The sequence below is a fragment of the Aquila chrysaetos genome, chromosome 12, assembly GCF_900496995.4.
Source record: "Aquila chrysaetos chrysaetos chromosome 12, bAquChr1.4, whole genome shotgun sequence".
Classification (NCBI taxonomy): Eukaryota; Metazoa; Chordata; class Aves; order Accipitriformes; family Accipitridae; genus Aquila; species Aquila chrysaetos.
In genome coordinates this window covers 26,175,293-26,196,518 of record NC_044015.1, presented here as the reverse complement: position 1 = coordinate 26,196,518, position 21,226 = coordinate 26,175,293, and the positions used below count along the sequence as shown (strand labels likewise).

The 21,226-nt window shown below is 40.3% G+C and overlaps 1 protein-coding gene across 1 annotated transcript in view; it reads right to left on the bottom strand.

Annotated features, from left to right (window-relative positions):
• The window catches only part of ODF2L (outer dense fiber of sperm tails 2 like), a 63,228-nt gene that overhangs the window by 9,256 nt on the left and 32,746 nt on the right, over positions 1-21,226 (bottom strand). The window contains exons 6-14 of the mRNA XM_041127702.1: positions 12,604-12,723; positions 11,165-11,314; positions 9,565-9,627; positions 9,260-9,331; positions 7,334-7,450; positions 3,931-4,146; positions 2,512-2,621; positions 997-1,132; positions 322-432 (exon numbers count right to left, since the gene is read on the bottom strand). Of these exons, the coding sequence (XP_040983636.1) occupies positions 322-432; positions 997-1,132; positions 2,512-2,621; positions 3,931-4,146; positions 7,334-7,450; positions 9,260-9,331; positions 9,565-9,627; positions 11,165-11,314; positions 12,604-12,711 (1,083 nt within the window). The 5' untranslated portion in view covers positions 12,712-12,723. The remainder of the gene's footprint in view (positions 1-321; positions 433-996; positions 1,133-2,511; positions 2,622-3,930; positions 4,147-7,333; positions 7,451-9,259; positions 9,332-9,564; positions 9,628-11,164; positions 11,315-12,603; positions 12,724-21,226) is intronic.

The window sequence follows — 21,226 nt, the reverse complement described above, 5'->3', positions numbered from 1 at the left end:
ATATAGTTTACCGGGTTGCCAACTTGCTTTTTAGGAAGCAAATCTTTTCTAAGCAAGTAAGTAATTAGCTCTGTTGGCTTCAATGAGCTTCAACTGGGCTTCACACAATTCAGTAAGGATTATGTATACTAGTAACAGTGTGGAGACTACTCTTGGATAGGGTTTGTAATGGCACTCTCTTCTATCATCCTCAGTGCTAAGACAGTATAATAATCACTATGACAACAAATCTGTTTTATTACAAACAAAACCTTCATCATTTCCTCAAAGCTGCTTACAACTTTAAAAACCATACTTGAACATTTCAAATATGCTAATCACCTGATTTTTATACTGTTCAACAAGGTTTTCCTGCAGCTTTGCCTTTTCTTGCAGATTTCGCAGCTCATTTTCAACAGAAATGGTACTGTTTTCCAATGTAGCAAGGGAAGCCTTGATTAAAACATGGAAAATATAAAAATTGTAAGAGTGTTATTAAAATAGCACAATCTACAATATGATAGTACTAGCAAGTGACCTGCAGGCATTAAAAAGAGTCACACAATCATTTAACCTGTCAAACAAAACTAATAGCCCACAGTTCATTTGCCAGCTCATGAGAACATTTACTTCGTAGGATAAACACAATACAAAACCTGTAAAACCTTTAAAAATTGAAATTAATAATCCAGCTAAACTCAGTTCTTTAATTTGAAAGAAAGTTTTACAAACATAAAAGAACAATTTCTAGTTAAGCAATTTTGTAGCTACTGACAGTAAAATAAATGGCATCCTGGTTAAGCAGGTAGATGATTAGACAACACTGTTCCTAGCTTTGCCATAGATTTCTGACACATTTTCAATGTCTCATTTTCACTTACTGTAAAAAATGGATGGCAAAATTTATTCTATGGGTTTGGGATCTCTAGACAGAAGGCCCAAAGGGAATTAATGTGGTTATTTCATTAATGTATCAGAAATACAGAGCCATTCAACAATGATTTATAATGATCTCACCTTTAGTTTTTCATTTTCAAGGTAAATCTTTTCATTTTCAGACTTAACAGAATTTAGCTTTCCAAGAATTTCCTCCTCTGAGTTTCTTCTCCATTCCTCCTTTCTTTTCAGGTCTTCCAAAAGGCTTGTGATCTGCCTTGTTAGATAGGCAAGAACTTCTGTATAATATACAATGCTTCCAAAACTCTCACTATGCAAATTAAATTGTACCTTAACACATACTCCTTCACTGTTCTTATTTAAACAACAACAACAAAAAAAAAGTAGAATGCATTTAAGCATCCCAAGAAAGCAGTATCTATTGAAATAAGAAACTATCCAAAAGAGTGGTCCACCAAGGAAGTGGTCCTAGCTCAAATATAAATAAATCCATTACCTAGAACACCCAAGCATACTTCCAAGACAACTATGCATACACATACTGTACAAAATTGAATGATATTGAATTTATAGGGTCTATCAGATAATGTCCTATTAAGAACATTCCATAGCTAGTTTAGGAATGGTACTTTCCATTATTAAAAGCAACAGGAATTAAAACCAGCTGGAAGCAGAATGAGTACTTGAGGGAAGTATCATAGATGTTTCCCTTTTCTTATTCTTTCCTAGATGCCTCCTCATGTACACTGGACCAATAGTGGGCTAGACAGATTTCTGGACCGATGTCATGTACCTGCACTCCTGTTAAATTCTAAAATATGCTGAAAATATTTTCAGAAATGTCAGATTTTCTGAAACAAAAACAAAAGAGTCAAGCCAAATTAATTTGAGCTGTTACATATTTGAGTATGAATCGAGTTCTTTGTAAAATAAATATTCTGTGTTAGACCTAGCATAAAAAGGCATCTACCAGTTTCTTTTGCTTGTTTGAATTACAGTCCGTATTTCTACCAACAGAAAAGGTAAAAGGATATGTCACTGTCTGCCAAAGAAAACGGCATATCCTTCATGTGCGTTAAGATTTGACCACATAGTTTGAATAAGGTTGGACAATTTTGTGTTGCTTTTCCTTACAAGAATAAACTGTTCAAATGCGCATCTGAGAGGAGTCCTTCTCTGTCCTCTAGTGGAGTGCGACATTAGTGGAACTGAAATAATTTTGCCATCGTTAGTCTGAAGTAGAAACTAGAAGCCTAAGAACCTTATTCTATACTGCAGCAGACAGAAGGGTTAACACTCAAGGGTTAACAAGCGGTTGAATCAGTTACCAAATAAGTGGTTCTGAGGAAGCAGCATAGTAGCTACTAGCAAGTTCAGGCTAATCGGAAGTATGCACGGGAAGGAATATGGTCCTTACTTGTATGGGGGAATGAAGTTTTTAAAAAGTTGTGAAATGCAGCAGAAAGAAGGCTAAAAATCTTAAATTTGTTCTAGTTTCCAACTTCTAAATTCTGCACCAAATTTTAAAATATGAATACATAAACTTGTTTACATTGTCAACACTGAATACTACACTAGTCAATATCAACACTGTGTGGCTACAGAAAAAAAAAATAGATCAACAGTTTAACTTACTTCTTAAGATCTTCTGTTTGAATTTCTAATGTTGTCTTTCCTTCAACCATTCTGTCATGCTGGTTTTTCCAGACATCGGAAGCTGACAGTATCTCAGACAGTTGAACTTCCTAGAGAATACAGGAATTACAAATAGTGTTACAAAATAATGCCATCTAGTTGTATAAATTTTTCTAAACACAAGAGCTATTTAATATAAGATGGCTTTACTGGATCTCCCTAGTACAAAGCAATGTAAGTTTTGTCTTGTCTCAAAAGAAGAAAATAAATAAAACTACCCACATTTTAAAAAGTTAAAGTCTAAGTGCAGACTTACTTTCAAGTCAGGGACGCAGTTAAACACTGGCACTGTATATCAACTGTAGAATACAACAATATTTCAAAATTTAAGATGAAAATATTTTCTTACAACAAAAATATTTGTCTCCAATACGTCTACTACATATAAATTACATAAATCAATACAAAAATTAATTTCTGCCAAAACATTTTAAGAATAAAAAATAATAGCTAGGTAAGCAAAGTTAGGTAAAGTCCCTCAAAGAAGTATGGATAATTAACCAACACATGCTATCTTGGAAGTACACTGGGTCTTCAATGGGGAAAGAAAACAACAGTGTGACTACAAAACATCAAAAGTTCAGTAGCTGCCAGCCCTCTGCACTGCAAAGTGCACTTAAAGATCCACTACTGCCTTCTCACAAAAATCAAAGAAAACAAAAAAAGTTATTAAGCATCTCCTGGTATACTAACTGGAAAAATTTATCTTTAATACTGACATATCAAAATATCAAAAATGATGGCAACACATCTAAGAGTATGAAAACATACTCTTATTAGGAAATCTAAATAAGGCAATAAAGATCTCAGCACAGTTCTGATCCACCTGGCCTTTTTTAACATTTACATACTGTAGAGATATGCAGGGCAAGAATCTAAGGAACAATTTGGATTAAGGAAGTTTTGTACTTGGATTTTGAAAAGGTTCAGAGCAAGCTGCTTGGAAACAGAAAGCTAAGTATCCATATGAGATGTCATACACCGATAAATAAAGAAAACAAAGAGTTCCAACCCCAATCATGGACTCTCAGTTAGTATACTGTACTTCTGAGTTAGTGTATATCCATAAAGGTCTAACAGGAAGATAGGAGAGGTGTAACTGAAAGCTAGTAAGACCCCTCTTACTACAGTTTGAAGTGTACAACCTCATGGCTTAAGACATTCACTAAATTTTAACAAAACTAAGGCAGTGAACGTAGTAACAGTTTGCATGTCACTTACAGAAACCTTTTCTTTAACCAAGGAGCAAAAATATAAATGAGATAAAAACACAGCATGACCAACCAACTTTTCCTATTTTCCACAGGTGAAAGTCTCTCAATTGTTCAATTTAAAACAATACAGGATGACATTGCTCACAGTGTAGTCGCTCACAGTGTAGTCACTCACACGTTCTCTTATTCTGGAGGTTAAATTTTCCACTGCTGCTTCAAAGTGTTGTGCTCTTTGTTTCTGGGACCTCATTACTTTTTTCAGAGCAGTCTTCTTTTGCTCACTTGTTTCCTTTAAGGCTAACATCTGGTGCTTGTATTCACCAACTTGATGTTTCCACTCTGCTATTTTCTTTTCTAGAGTCTGCAGCATAATTAAACATCAACTCTTTTCAAATTCTGTAACTTACAGATCATTTTGTGACATAACATAATCAAGAATACCAATTACATTTATAATCTGTTTCCAAAATGTCTTTGTATCTCAAATCCTGTGGTTGATACAAAGAGCTAGCCAAGATACGTACAGCAGTAGGCAAGAGAAAATACATGTTGGGAAACTCATTATAAAGATGATCAAGAGAAGAGGTTGAGGAAGGTGCAGAAGCAGGCAGGAGTAGGGGGAAAGACAGCAGTCTAACCATCACTGTGTGCTTGTGGAAATGGATCCAGAATTTCACTGTAGAAGGCATGGCATGGATGTTAAACACATTTATGAGGAGGAAAATAAAAGTGGTTTCATCATCCCTAGCAACTGATTTCTGTAAAGAGTATCACTTTAATAACGCTACTAGTGATATTCACTGATGTAGTAGCAGTCTGTGCTCTGAATCTATAGTGAACATACACACAACTAGGGCTGGAGATCAGTATAACTGCATACAAAATTTGAATATGAAAGTTAAGATCTTGGATTTGGGTTTAAGTCAAGAAGCTAGGAAAGGCCGGGGTCTTTTCTTGAATATATGTATTATGATATGGTCTGTGATTAGATGACAACATACTATTTTCTTGGAAGATCTCTGACTTTTTCCAATGCATATAATGGCCCCACTCTTTTAATGAAACAGAATTGTTTAGTGAAGAAACTATTTTTTATGGCAAGTTATATTTTGTGTTCAATGGATAGTGAAGCACAAAACGCAAAAAGAAAAGATTAAGCACTCCCTTGCCCACAGCAGACAATTGTTTAAAGATAATTAAAACAGGCTATGATAAAAGCTTAAACTACAGTGGTAAATCACACATTGTAAGGACAACTTATAATTTCCTGAGTGCTTGGTTTTGCAGCACTCAGGAAATAAAATAACTTTGCATTAAATATATTTTTTATTTAAATACATGTAAAACTACATTTGCATTAAATGTATTTTTAATGCATTTAATTATATTATCGGATGTGTACAATGCAATCAAGATGAGAGCTGGGTTCTACAACTGTCATTGTGTTATCTTTTTTATTGCTGTTAATATTTCTGACTAACTAGATTTTTACATCACTCAGATGAAGGCAGTGTACTGATCCCATCCAACCCAGGAAGCTGACCCCTCTAACTTCATGACTTTTGTATTTTTTCATCTACATATCACTTGTTATTTAAATGTGAATGGAAAAAAAGACCAGACATTAAAACAATACATGATGACATACAATAAAAACAATATCAGACTCTGCTTCAAAGAGAATCTCACATGCAATTATTTTTAAGGTGCTACAGCTTACCAAAAACATGAGCAAGCTACCAGTAGACAACTGCTTTCATAAAGACAAGTGCAAGTTCCATTGATATTGCTTACTATTCTCTGCCAAACTACAGCAATGTAAGTAGGCTAGAAGTGTAAATAAATTGCTCAAGTCACTAATAAATATCCTAATCATAAGAATGATTAATGCATTTGTTTTTTTCATTTGTGTCTAGGTCTGACACTTAATTATGTTCTACATGAATAAAGACCAGAATGAGATGCCATTTACCTACTGACTACATTAATGTACCAACCTTATTCAAGATACTATTTGCCAGTTGCTATAAAATATGCATATTATGCATATGAGAGGATAACTATCAGTACAGGTCCTGCTAATGGCCCCCAAACTTTTCCACAATCAATGCAAAATGTATGTGGTTTTCCAAGTAAAAGATGGTCTCAGGTACTGGGGCTCACCAAAAAGGAAAAGTACTACTTCAAAAAAAGAAATGACAAAACCCCCCAAATATGCAGGAAGCAGTTTTCATATATAGATGCTTATAGGGCATTTAATAAACAAAGATGTGACTTGGCGGGGGCAGCAGCAGAACACCTTCAATCAACAGGGCAAATAGAAAATCTGGGTCTATGTACGGACTTCAACTGTTGATATAAGTAAACAGCTGTTATCCCCTGTTACAACCACAGGAGGTCACAATTACACTAAGAGTAAGTGCTTTGGGCATTATTCAGTGGCTGAGGTAAATTTAAATTGAGAATTAATTTCATAAAGGTAATGCGGAGCTTTCGCAAGCTTTTGTCCAGATACCACCAAAATCATCATCAGGATTTAAGCTAGCAACTGACTTCAGCACTTTGTGCAGAGCAAACAAAACTTCTAAATAAAGACTGAATGAAAATATAGCTGTATATCAAGTTACTTTATGTATTGGAATTCTATAATGGCACTAGGTAGAACAGAAATTCTATAATGGTACTAGGTAGAACAAGAAAGTAATTTTTATTCAGAAGAAAACATGAGGTATTTATACAGACATAGACATACATGACTTTTTTTGAAATTTAGTTGCTATAGGTTACTTGACAACTTCAAATTACACAATTAATAGGGGATGCTACTAAAAAAAGTTTGGAAATTAGAAATACATTATTTTTAGCCAATGTTTTCTCATTCATGCCTAAGTTCTTGACAAGTTTCAAATACTGAAATCTGAGGCCAGCACCAGCCTCTGACACATGACCTCTTCCTTGCCTTGTTCTAAAGCCAGTAACTGATGCAAATGCCCAAATTTGCCTCTTGCTTTTTAGAACAGGAAATGAAAATAACTTCACCTACCTTAAACAAAGTAAGGTTAGATACTAGTCTTAAGTGTTCCTCTTTTAGTCAGTATTAAGAGTTTTCTTGATTCCTTCACAGTCAATAAAAAGAAACAGGTGGTGATTCATCACCCTTATCTTACAACAGAAACTCATCTTGGGGACTTGCCTATCTCTTTCTATTGACTATATGGAGACGGCCTCAGAATCGATATCTATCACCTAGATAGCACAGTTAGGTGAGTGCAAATACTTCTGTGTGTTTAGCTTCTCTTCAGCAGAACTACTACTATGCACAAGCTAAGAAAAGAATTAAAAAGAACATACTTGCAATTAAGATAGTGTGGTCAGGCAGACTGTGCAAAATATTAAATGCTAATGATTTTTACTGTTTGGGATTTTTCTTTTACCAAGGGTTTGATTTCAAGTGGTACTTTAACTCTCACACCTGAGTTAAACTCTGACCACAATAAGGATTTGCTATTTTTTTCAGTAAACTGAAACACAAGTAAAAATACGCTGACCTGTATTTTCACTTTTAACTCATCATTTTCCACTTCTTTTCTTTGAATCTGACATTGCAGGTGAGCTTGTACTGCCTTTACTGATCTTGACAGGTGGTCTTCTTTCTGTACATTGATCTAAAAAAGAAAAACAAACACAAATCTATTGGTCTATAGGGATATGCTGTATGATGCTATCTATGTTCTTTCTACTTTGCCATGGTTTCTAACTGACATTTGAATGTCCTCAAAAGCTGGAAAAGATAAAACATGCTCTACAATTATATTCGTAAGCAGTAACTTGTTACTAACGGTATTAACATTAAACAGAAACCACAAACTTGAAAGAGTGTATGTATAATTGATGCCTCGTATTTAATCTGACTCTTGAAGTAGTATGAACAAGGCCTGGAAGCACAAACTCAGAAATCCAGGCTTCGCAAAGGCATCTAGCTAGCAGGTTGACCAAAATTAAGCCACACGGATCAGCTCTGCCCTAACTAATTAGGCCTGAACTGATCTTCATTAAATACCAAAGAGCACCACCTGCTATTACAAGTATTGATACATTTAATTCAAACTCTAATTCGGGGGTGGAGTACATAAAGCATAAGGGAAGAGGCAGCTTATGTCACCAGAACCGAGGTCAGATGATTCTATGAAATTTATGGCAACTTGATTCCCTTGGCTTGTTCTACATAAGAAATAATGAAAACAGGTAGAAAGAAGTCATATTATCAGTATAGATTAGAAAAGCATTGTAATGCACCAGTGCAAGTGTTCATTACAGATACCAGTAAGATAGGCAGACTCAGACTCAGTTAGGTATTGATGAAAATGCCATTTATTGGAGATAACATAAGAAGGAACAAAAGGATAGCATAGATAATTATTTCTCCCTTCAGATCCTGAGCACCCCAAATTGTTCAATGTTAGATAGATCTCTAGTCAGGGCACAGCGTGCTGCGCAGATGCCATCAATGCTGAGGTTTGATGGCATTGTGGTCTTCAGAATCTTTATAGGCTTTTCTGTTCAGCATTTCTACTCTCAAGAAAAAGGATGTTTCTATGAAAAAGTGCTGCTTCCCTTCAAGATAAAGACAAGGATGTGCCAATTGCCAGGTGTGAAAGGGGGCACCCACACATGCTCCTCTATTACAATTAGCTGGCTAAGTTTATCCTGCAGCCAAGCATTATATTCTCTTGGTTAAGCAAAGAAAAATTCTTAAAGAAGAACCATGGCTCTCAACAAACCCCAAGGAGTTATAAAAATCAAAGTACACCATTGTCCCCTCGAAGGTTTAACTGAGCCTACTCTGTCCGTCACTAACACTGAACCACACTGCATTGTACATACATAAAGTGCACTTTAGGTATACGAGTACTGTAACACAGATTGCTAAACTACCAGTAAAATAATTTTGAAACTTTCATAGTACCTTCTTATGCAGGACAGATAATTCTTCTCTTCCTATGTTGGTTTCTGCACTGAGCCCCTTCTTTTGGCTCCAAGAATGCATGAGGTCTTGTCAGCCTTTGATGATACTAGCTCTGCTGTCAGTACTACCTCTCCCTATTGATTGAGCTCAAAGAGCCATGGAAACTAACTGTGAACAGTAATCTGTTTAGTTCACTCTGTATTACTTCAATATAAGTATTTTTTCCAGAACTATTGCAAATCTGTAAATGAGAAGCCAAAAGCCATTAGTCTAGATGTATGCCCCTCCCTGAACCATGGGACATCAGTGTTAAGGATAACCTATATCCTCAATAGGTTTGGATACAGTCTTGATGGTTTTAAGATGTTTCTGTAGGAAACATCTTTCAGGATTTTCCTTTTTTTCCACAGATCTTTGACATAATTGCTCTTCTCAAAATTTAAAATTTATAAATAAGAATCTAGTACATTGGGAGAAAACATTCATTCCAACAGAATTGGTCACTCACTTTTTCAAGCTGAAGCCTGGATAAAAGTTCTTTAACATGTTTCTCCCTTTCAAGTATTTTTCTCCTGAGATTCTTCATAGAAAAAAAAATAACAAAGAAATTATTTTAATGTTTGTACACAACAATGCAACAGTAATGTATACTGATGAACATTTCAGCTGTAAAACTAAGATTCTATTTTGTGATGATAAACCACAAATGCTCCCACTTTGCCACTGTCACTTGAGATTGTATGATCCCAAGACATACCCATTTTCAGATGTACAGCATAGAACAAAAAGTGACAAAAATTTTAATTTACTTACAGTATTTTGGGTTTCATTTTCACTTAACTTCTGCATCAAAGTGTCAATGTTTTTACTGTTTAACTGCAAGAGAGAAGCAGGAAACATTAAAAAATTACTTGCAATTATAATTGATGTAGCATTTTTCAACAGTTTTGAATTTGGCACATATCATTTGCTACATTTTCTAATTTGGTACATATGAATGTAAAAGCTCGCATACTTATGAGCTACTTAGAGTTGGTGGTTTAAACCCTAAAGATTCAATTTATTTTGCGCATAGAACTTCAGAGCTGAAGAAAACAAACTAGGCTCATTCCACACACCAATTTATTTATTTTAGCTAAAAGGACTCTAAATACCATAAATACTTAAGTGTTATTTAAACATTCAGTGAAATAGTAATAGCATTTGTACAACTTGTAATATTTTAAAGATTAAGTATTAAAGCCTTTCAAGAACTTAAGTTAGATAGGAGAATGTGAAGATTGAACCAAAAAGCATAGGCTAGAAGATCACAAAAATAAACCTACATTAACTGTTACTACAAATCCAAAAGAATTTATGTGCCTATAATATTGTCAGCTAAACTTCTCATCTTAAAACGTCTGATTCTGGGAGTTGGGTAACTTTCCATTTAAAAAAAATAGACTTGTGGGACTTTCAGGTTGTAAATCCTAAACATTTTAATTTCACTAGTGAAAGCATAAACCCACTGCCTCAGGGCGGAAACTTTGGCATCAAAAGTTCTACTGCAACTCCTTGCAAAGCATATCTTATCCTGGCCTGCATGTAATTCCTCAGAATGTTCTGTAACCTTGATCCCATGTTTATCTGTAAAGTCAGTACATGGACCCCAATTCTGCACCCAGGTTTCCACCTCCGCATGCACTGCAAACTTACAAACATTGTATTCAGTAGTAGTCCTATCCTTTCCTGACTACACTGAGTCAGATTTGCTATCAGCAAAAAACTAATATATAAACAGGAATGGTGTTTTGTGACTCCACAGTAATTCATCAGCAAAACCAGAAGTGCTTAGAAGACTTCCCAGAACTGAGAAGTGACCGGAAACCTAAATTACTCATACCATCATTCCATCCTCAGGAAATTGTCGTCCCCACAGTTAATTCTCTATAAACTTCCTCTCTTATGAACAACAAAAGGCCTCATGCTGTAAGACAGCTAGCATTGTCTATGACAACCTGAAAATCAGGAAGGTTACCCTTAAAATTAAACAGTTCAGAATAAACACCCATCTCTGTTAGCTTGCAAAAGGTTAGCTTTATGACTTCCGAAAGAAAGCTGAGAAAGTCAGCAATGACAAATCACATTTAATTTTAAAAGAAATCTACATTCTTCAGTCCATCAGGTTTCTGTGTGAGTTCCATACGACACTACTGTTAAACAGGAATTCACTGTGATCCACCTCCTGTTTTAAAATACATAGCCCACCAAATTCCTTCCAATTTTGCAGGAACTTTCTTAGTACCCAGGACATAACAAAAAAATCTTCCCAGTAAGTCTATTAAAGATAATAAGACTAAATGTTAGTTTAAGACCTGCGTAAAAAATGTGTATTTGCATCGGTTCTATGTTTATGCCTTACATATTTTCTTACTTGGTGTTCTAGACTGTCAGATTCTTTGCTTAGATCAGTAAAATATTTTCCATCTTGGATGGCTTTTGTAGTTCTGTGATAATCCTTTTCATACAGCTGAACTGGTGAACAGAGTTTTTCTGCTTCTCCAGGTGGCACGTGCGTCCTTCCCTGAAATAGCATTCATAATTGTGTAACAATTTAGTATCACTCATGGTTAGGACACTGATCTTGCTAATTCAACATGAAACAAGTCAGCTTTTCAGGACAATCATTAAGGAAAAATTTTAAAGATCAAAGAGATCTCTCATTTATGACTTCCAACAAGGGTAAAAGCCTGGGCTATCACAAGATGTACCCTCAAACTCAAAGAACACACCTAATCTATAAGGCAAAGGTAAACAGTTTACCTCCAGTGAAGGTGGAAGCCAAGTCCTGCTCAGACACCATTATGTTTCACAGCAGAGTTCTTCCAATTTGGAGGCAGCAATGCTTTTCTCTTCTCCCAGTTTGGAAAAACTCCTCACCAAGCAGGGCTGCACAGGAACATGATGCTGCCCATGTCATGGCAAGTCCAGAGCCAAGTATCAGTGCCTACTACCTTAATGCATCCCATTTTCCCCGCTTCCTTGTCAAGCACCAGGAACCTGCCGTCACCCTCACCCCTTCTCCAAACACCTCCCTTCTGCCTCTGCCCTTGCACTCCAGCATGATTGATGTCTTCGCCAAGAACAAAATTATCTGTTTACTACATTCAGTGCTCCACTGACTACTCATTATTTTTCAGAAGCTCATTGTCTTGCCTTCTCCACCCACCAGGATGCATTTCTCCTGCTTTCAGCCTGTGCCAGGTGCATCGCCATCAAAAGGATTTGTCAGACTAAAAGTTTATATTCCTATATCCATATCTCCTTAGCATAATTGAGAAAATGAGTAACAGAATTTCAGAAGTCCCCAACGAAATAAATCACTTCCTCACACAATCAGAATGTAGACTGCTCTGCTTCCAGATGTTGCCATAACACAAATAACTACACTCCAAACATCTAATTTTTTTTATATATATATATTTATGTGTCTTTTTATTACAGGCTTACATTTCCTGGCAGACCTCAACTTGTGTAACACAGTGCGGGTCTCTACAGCTTTTTCTTCGTTATATAACCAAAACTAAGTTCTTGAATTTAATTACTTCCAGTGAAAACAGCATCTTGGAAGACTAAACATTGTGTTTCATTTATCCTAGCCCATCGATGTAAGCAGAAAAGAACAAATAAGAATTTTTCCATAGTTTCAATATATCATTTTTATGTCCAGCACTCTCACTTACCCATATTTTAAATATCGCCTACTTCCCATCTGTAGCTAGGAAGTATGTTTTGAAATATCTGGTTTGAATCTTGTTAACCGAGTAAATAGAATGAAAAAAATCAAGCTTAACAGGAACAGAATGAACTTGCCTCAGTAGCATGAGGAAGAAGAAACTTTTCTTGAAGATCCAAGTCCAGTAAAGGAGCAGTACCGCTACATACAGGTAAAGACGAGGATGACTGCGATGATGACAACATTTTGTTTTAATGCTGTGTAACAAGACAGTATATGTTAACATCTATTGGCGTTCTGTGAATCAGTAACTGAAACGTTACCGGCGTCCCTGGTCGTTCCCACTAGAAAACACAGTGTACCAGACCACGTAAACCCCAGTCTCATCAGAGATTTAACACAGTTAATGCAACTGAAATCTTGCACACATATTCATAACTTGTAATCTCTTAAGTACCACTGAATTCACACGTTTGGTGCACAGAAAGCAAACCCCTCAACAGCAGAAAACTGAATGCACGCGAGGACGACGTAAAGCTGGCAGCTGCCATTTCCCACTCCCGCGCTCCCCGGCGCAGAGGGTGAGGAGCGGGGGCGCGGGCCACCCAACAGCGGCCCTCACCCCGGGCCCCGTCCCCTCTCCCCTGGCCAAACGCTCCTGCCCCCGAGGTGTCCCGCGGGGCAGCGGCCCCCCTCCCCGGCGTCCCCGCCTGCGCCCGCCGCCCCTCACCGCCGCCGCCGCTGCCCGCCGGGAGCCGTTGCCGCAGCAACCAGCCGTTGCCGCGGGCTGCTCCTCTGGTGGCGGGCGGGCGGGCGGGAGGGAGGCGGCGGCGCCCTCCCCGCAGCCAGCCTTCTCCCAGGGGCCGGGACCCGTCCTGGCCCGCGGCGCAGCGGCTGCGGACGCGCCCCGGGAGGACCCCGCCGCCCCCCCCCGCGGTGGGGGCCGGTGCGGCCCGCGGAGGCCCGGGGAGACGGGGGTATAGGAGGCAGCTGTGCGGGCCGCTCCCAGCTCTGCGGAGCAGCGTGGGCCTGCGACCTCCGCGGGCCTGGAGAAGCAGCATCGCCCCCTTCCCCGAAAGAAAGAGTCTCATGCCGTCAGGATTCCCAGGCGCGCCAAGAAGTGGCTGTATCCATTACCACCGCGTAACTTGTGCGGGCGGGGTGGGGGTCGTGCGCACCCAGGAGGTTACTGTCGGAGCGAGATGGACAAGACAGTTGGAGAGCTCTGGCGAGCTTTGGATCCTCTGTTTTCTTTCTGGGCGTTTCCATTAATATATTTTTTTCTGACGTTAAACAATAAGAACTCATGTCACCTGACTGTATGTGAAGCTTTTTGGCTGCGCGTTCTCAAACATTGTAGAAAAGCCACATATTTTTAAATAAACACGTTCTGATGAAAAATAAACCAATTACTCTTGCATCACATGAGAAAGCACTAATGACACTTAAGGCAGCACTTTATAGAATATCCAAGGCATCGCAACAGACGTATGGAAAGATCACTTTCAGATAATGAAGTGTGCAAACCAGAATGATCATGTGGTATGAATACGATCATATGTATAGAAACATATAGAAACATATGTGTAGATACATATGATCATACATAGTGATAATCTGCACATTTTGTTTAGAAAGATGCATACTGATAGAAATGTTACTTTTTAGTATGCTCAGTAAATACCAGTGTCAGCAACTTGTATTTTTTAAAAAATCTTGGCATTGGGGGAAATAATCAAAATATAAAACATATCCTTCGGCATCACTTGTAAACATGCCAATGTGTGTGTATTTTCTTCTCTCGCTGGCAGTGGAATTTCAGAAAACAGAGCAGTTATTCCCTTTATACACTCTTCGGAGAATATTATCTAGCCATGTGTGCACCATAATGAAAACAGATTGAAGGTTAAATTTCAATCTTTTTAATACTAGTGGAGATTAAATCACTCCAAATCCATTCTGGACTGAGTGCCTGTTTGTACCTGAATTACAAGGGAGATTTTGTCTTTGCATGTGCAAAAGGCCTAATGATTTGTTCTCTATAGGACCCGTAGCCTTGAATTGTGAATGGACCATCCCCCTCAGTCCTTTGCTTCGGCACTGCAGTTTATGAGCTGTGGCTTTGGTGTCTCATAGTCACCTTAGACAGAACTCATAATTTTAGCTTCCCAGAACTTGCTATATGATTGACTTATTTTTAAAAGAAAGCAATAAATTGTTGCAGTTACCTAAAAATGTGGTGATCGCTTATATAATAAGCAACCACTATCCATCAGTGAGGGCTAATTAGGATGATAATTAGCACTGCACTCTGTACCTCATAAACAAAGAATGAATTACAAGTTTCAGTCCTCAAAACCGCATTCTAATGACTGTGGCACAATCCACAGATTGGAAAATAATTAGAAATATGACACACAGTTCTACGATGACATAATTGCAAGCCTTAATAAAAGAGATGTGCTGGAGAGAGGCTTCTTTAGATACCACAGGAACTCTGCTGAGTGTTTGTCACAGCTCATGACTTTATCTGCTCTAGAGGTATAACTGAACATTTAATTTCTGTGTCAGAAATTCAAAACTCCAATGCCTGCTTTTGTTCATTGTTTAATTTTGGCAATAGCCTGCTATCACAGTCTCACAAAAGCAGCAGATTTGCCGTGACCCTGTTTATACACTGTTCCTTCCCCATCCTTTTATGCACTGTGTGGTGTAATACTGACCAGAATGTCTCTCTCCCAGCAATCCTTAGACACTCACTGCCTTACACAGAAATACATATCCAGCAGAGATGGAGAGATGACAACAGTTCTTCCCACACAATCTTGTAAAATAGTTATGGTGGGGTTTGCTACTTCCCTGGCTGTTTCTCAGCATCTCCCACTCCGTGTCACGGCGTGACAGCTTCTCAAGCAGGGAGACAGGAAAATCCTTGACTCCACAGTGCCTGGGGGCAGCGGGCACTGGGGTGAGCTGCCCGGTGGGGTTACGATGCTGTAGTGCTATTGAGTTCCCCACAGCCAGTCACCCACTCAAGGAGCCTCATCTCTTTGCACAGAAGACTTAGCAGGAGCACTAGATCATCTTCACTGCTCAAAGAGCAGCAGTGGGTGTTTCTGCACCCACTTAAGTGATGGAAGAAATATAAGGCAATTCCAAGATACAGGGAAGTAGCAGGGAGGGCTTTCTTCGGAACAGCATGTTATATGGCAGCAGGTCTGCATGTCCTTCATTTGCAGATTGCGGATTCAATGGTGGTCTTCTTAGGTTTTGGCCAAGGACGTTTGCGAACACCTTACCCCAGATGCAGGTTATAGCAGCTACAGTGATGCAGAACTTTCCTTATTATGTGTATTGACCTGCCTGGGTCAGAGTTCCCAGTGTTCACCATAAATGAGTCTCACTCATTTACTCACCATGTGAATCACTTCCAGCTCAGTCAGACATCTCAGCTGTTTGCAGGAGACTTTTTACATTTTCAAAGGAGGCAAAAATATCTTTAATTTATTTCTCTTTTATTAAGCAGTCCTTAAATCCACTTGCATTCATTCCTCAACTTAGACTTCTTCCCTGTGCAGTGCAGCCCAGAGGGTGAGTATGGGACCTGTTTGTTCCCCTTCCTTAGCACGTGCATCTCCTGGGAAACTGCTTGCTCCAGTTCCTAAATTGCTACAGACCCTTCCTTACACTGCAAAATGGTCAGAGAGCAGTGTGAGGTCCCGAACTAGTGTGGGTACCACAGGAGTCTGTACAAGACTTGGGAAATGGGATAGAGACTTTAAGGGTGGAAGAAAGAGCAAAAGGACCCATTACAGAGTGGAGTTCCAAGCAAAAGGGTAGAAACAACTGAGAGCGCATTGTATTTGCAAGATTAAGATAGTTTAATTTGTAAATAATTTAGTTACAGAAATTCCTGTCCAAGAGAAAGGGGCACACTCAAATATATAACTTCAATTTTAGGCAGACTTTTGGAAGGCCTTATTCTTTATCTGGCCAAATTCTCTCTTATCAGTGACAGCCCATTAACAAGTAGCCCTGCAAATTCTGCCTTTCAGTGAGTGGAGGCAGACACTCTTCTGTGCATGGGTGGAGCGGACAGCCGGGATGTGGTTAGCGGGACACAAACAATACCTACAGGAAAATGGGGAGTTCCTTAGAAGTTCTTAATGTGGTCAGCTGGAACTGTGAGCAGAAACCTGGGTGGATGTAACACACCATAACGAATGTCAAGCCATTCTCCCCGCGTAACAGCAGGGAACCCATCCCCAGCTGGTCATTCATGGTGCTGCTCAGGGAAGATGCTCTTAGATTTGCCAAACCTCTGCTTAAGCCCCAGTAGCCTGTGGGTTCCCCAGTCCTGGGCATTCTCTGTGGTCGCAGCAGTCCCTATGGCTAAAAACTCCAGCTTTTCCATGGTGGGAGGGCTGACCTCACTTGCCCACAGTTAGCACAGCCTGGCCATGCCTTTGCAGAGGCCAGCCCCACATGGGGCACTGGCGGGCTCCAGGTCTTGGGATTTTGGCAGCACTTGGCCAAGGATGACTACTCAGGAGAGAGATGGGCTGGAAAGGCCCCGACTCACCCCGTGCTGGGAAGCTGGGAGGGAGCTGGGGATCACTGCCTAGCCTGGGGTTCCTGCTGGGGCAGAGCCGGCCAGGGAGGAGGGAGCCCAGCAGGCACCCGCCTTGCCCTCCCATGCGGGGCTCCAGCCCTCTACGCCCTGCGCCAGCTCCGCTCGGGCATCCTTCATGCTCATGGGCAGGATTTGGTTTTGGCACTTCTGGTTATCACTGATGAGAAATTAAAACATGAGTCCTGTGAAAAGTTACAACTCAAAGCCTGTTGCAGGGAATAGAGTGCAATACATTTTTTTACACACATTTAGTATTGCACCCAATGTACCTTAAATTTTAAAAAGCGATGTGAAAAAGTATTTGCATGGGAGTGCCCTTAAGAACTGGCAAAATCATGATCTATGAACCACCATTAGTAAATATATAAGTAACGATCATCAGTAACAACATCAGTAATAACAGCTGTGCCATCCTGTTGGTTATAAATGAACAATGACAGTGCTGGACTGTAAGAAGCTCCAGGCTAAATCTATCGTAGTCCATAAGTGGAGTCCTTGCAAGCTGTTTAATCATAGAATCATAGAATCATTTAGGTTGGAAAAGACCTTCAGGATCCTCGAGTCCAACCATCAACCATGCCCACTAAACCATGTCGTGAAGTGCCTTGTCTATGCACTTTTTTAATACCTCCAGGGATGGTGACTCAACCACTTCCCTGGGCAGCCTATTCCAATGTCTGACAATCCTCTCAGTAAAAAAATTTTTCCTAATATCCAACCTAAACCTCCCTTGCCTCAACTTGAGGCCATTTCCTCTTGTCCTATCTCCAGCCACCTGACAAAAGAGGCCAGCACCCACCTCACTACCACCCCCCTTTAGGTAGTTGTAGAGAGCGATAAGGTCTCCCCTCAGCCTCCTTTTCTCCAGACTAAACAACCCCAGCTCCCTCAGCTGCTCCTCACAGGACTTGTGCTCCAGGCCCCTCACCAGCTCCGTTGCCCTTCTTTGGACACGCTCCAGCACCTCAATGTCTTTCCTGTAGTGAGGGGCCCAAAACTGAACGCCGTACTCGAGGTGCGGCCTCACCAGTGCCGAGTACAGGGGGACAATCACCTCCCTGCTCCTGCTGGCCATGCTATTTCTGATACAGGCCAGGATGCCGTTGGCCGCCTTGGCCACCTGGGCACACTGCCGGCTCATATTCAGCCAGCTGTCAACCAGCACCCCCAGGTCTTTTTCTGCCGGGCAGCTTTCCAGCCGCTCTTCCCCAAGCCTGTAGCGCTGCATGGGGTTGCTGTGACTGAAGTGTAGGACCCGGCACTTGGCCTTGTTGAACCTCATACAATTGGCCTCGGCCCATCGATCCAGCCTGTCCAGATCCCTCTGTAGAGCCTCCCTACCCTTGAGCAGATCAACCCTGCCTCCCAGTTTGGTGTTGTCTGCAAACTCACTGAGGGTGCACTCAATCCCCTCATCCAAATCATTGATAAAGATATTGCACAGAACGGGGCCCAACGCCGAGCCCTGAGGAACACCACTTGTGACCCGCCACCAACTGGATTTAACTCCATTCACCACAACCCTCTGGGCTCGTCCAGCCAGCCAGTTTTTCACCCAGCGAAGAGTACACTTGTCTAAGCCATGAGCCGCCAGCTTCTCAAGGAGTATGCCATGAGAGACAGTGTCAAAGGCCTTGCTGAAGTCCAGGTAGACAACATCCACAGACTTTCCCTCACCCACTAGGCGGGTCACCTGGTCATAGGAGATCAGGTTGGTCAAGCAGGACCTGCCTTTCATGAACCCATGCTGGCTGGGCCTGATCCCCTTGTTGTCCTGCATGTGCCATGTGAGCGCACTCAAGATGAATCGTTCCATAATTTTCCCCGGTACCAAGGTCAAGCTGACAGGCCTGTAGTTCCCTGGATACTCCCTCCGACTCTTCTTGTAAATGGGCATCACATTGGCAAGCCTCCAGTTGCCTGGGACCTCCCCCGTTGACCAGGATCGCTGATAGATGATGGAGAGTGGCTTGGCAAGGACCTCTGCCAGTTCCCTCAGTACTCTTGGATGGATCCCATCAGGTCCCATAGATTTTTGAGTGTCCAGATGGCGTAGTAGGTCACTAACTATTTCCTCCTGGATTAAGGGGGGTATGTTCTGCTCTTCATCCTTACCTTCCAGCTCAAGGGGTGGAGTACCCTGAGGATAACTGGTCTCCCTATTAAAGACTGAGGCAAAGAAGGCATTAAGTACCTCGGCCTTTTCCTCATCTCTGGTTGCTATGTTCCCTTCTGTATCCATTAAAGGATAGATATTCTCCTTGGGATTCTTTTTACTGTTAACATATTTGTAAAAACATTTTTTGTTGTCCCTTACAATAGTGGCCAGATTTAGTTCTAGCTGAGCTTTTGCCTTTCTAATTTTCTCTCTGTATGATCTAACAAGATCCCTGTACTCCTCCCAAGTTGCCCGCCCTTTTCTCTAGAGAAATCATTTTAGAAACCTGGTCTGTGACTGGTCTGAATAGCTTTGGTCTGAATAGCCTGTCTGGTCTGTGTATTCTTCATACTCAGTTTCATTTCTCCATGTGGTTTTACATTTATTACAAGTCGGAAACCTTTGCTATGAGTTCCAGTGTTTTTCTGCCCTCCTGCCTTGCTCTCTTAACCCATCACACCTCTAATAACTCCTGGCTGGCAATTGTGCTGAAGACAGCAGTAATACTTGTCTAGGTGGAGTTTCAGAGTCATGAGGGAAGGCCTGCCAAGAAATCCAAGGAGAACAAAGGCAGGTTGTTGCTACAGAGGCAGAAAAGGAAGTGTAGAGGCAGAACAAGAAGTATAGAGGCAGAAAAAGAAGTAGGGAGTAGTTCATAACAGTTGGTTAGTTAGCCTTGCTTCTGTACATGCCACTTTTCACTTGTAGCTATCAGAGGCTGAGCGAAGGATAAGAGAGACATGTCCAAGGTTTGCCTTCTAGTCTATCTGAAGCAGAGGTAGATGCTCACTACAAAACCCTCTGATTTGCAAATGCCAACTTATTCTCTCCTCCTCCTCCCTCCTTCAGATGCCTGCTGTTCTCTACATACATAGTGGCAGCTCCTTCTGGGAAACATGGCAATGACCTGTATGCCCTACAACATGAAAGCAGGTGGAAAAATGGGAAATGTATCAGTTTCACACCTAACTTCCTAGTAAACCACTATTTGATAGACATCTAAGGGTCACAGGGTAACTTCCCTAAACTATTTTACTTTTCTGGTTTGCCCTCAGTTGTTGAGAAGAAAAGACTGAAGAATACAGAGCATATGTTGTTTAACCCTTTCCTGTAGGTTTCCTACATGTCTCAGTAGCATGTACTGCTGTGCAAAACCTGCGTTAAATGTATAAAGGTAGCCTTTTTTTCCTAACCCCTTAGTAGTGTGTCTAACTGGAAAATGAAGCACTGGTTTGTTGATGTTAGTTCCACTTACAATGTCAAATATTAAATTACAATTTGATGCGTGGTTTACTCTCATGTAAGTGTATATTAAAAAGCATCGCTGGTTTATCATACATTTGCAGAGACAGAATTCAAGTTCAAACACATAATGGTAAAAGCCAATTTTAAAAGACATAAAAGCTAAGACCTTCAAATGGTGTTATTTAAAGTTAGCCACACGTAGCCACAAAAGTGAATTACTTGATATTAAAAACTGCCTAAGGTCGAGTGTTGCTGGAAAGTTGCTGTTCAGAAAGTCCACCATATAATTTTGCTGACTAATTTTGCATACAGTGATATAATGGCTGACTACAGTTATCATGCATTTGCCCTTCTGTTCTTCCTGCAGGCAGAATTTTTGTTCATGAGTGGGTCCACCTTTGATGGGGGTGTTTGCTGAGTATGACAGTGACAGGCATTTCTATGCAACTGGGCAGAATCACGTTAAAGTTACAAGGTAGCTCAGCGTTTTCCTCCATCTACAAGCACTTTGTGTTGGGCTTTAGAAACCTGACAGGTCTTTTTCTAGAAACTTTTTCTATAAACCTTTTTCTTTTAGTCCTTATCTTATCCCTCATTAAATATCTTTCCTACTTTATGAATAGATCATGTGATTTTCTCTGCATTCATCTTTACACATTTCTGTGGTTGATGGATTGGCAATGATGTTGGGCATTACTTTTTTCTGAACTGACACCAGACACTT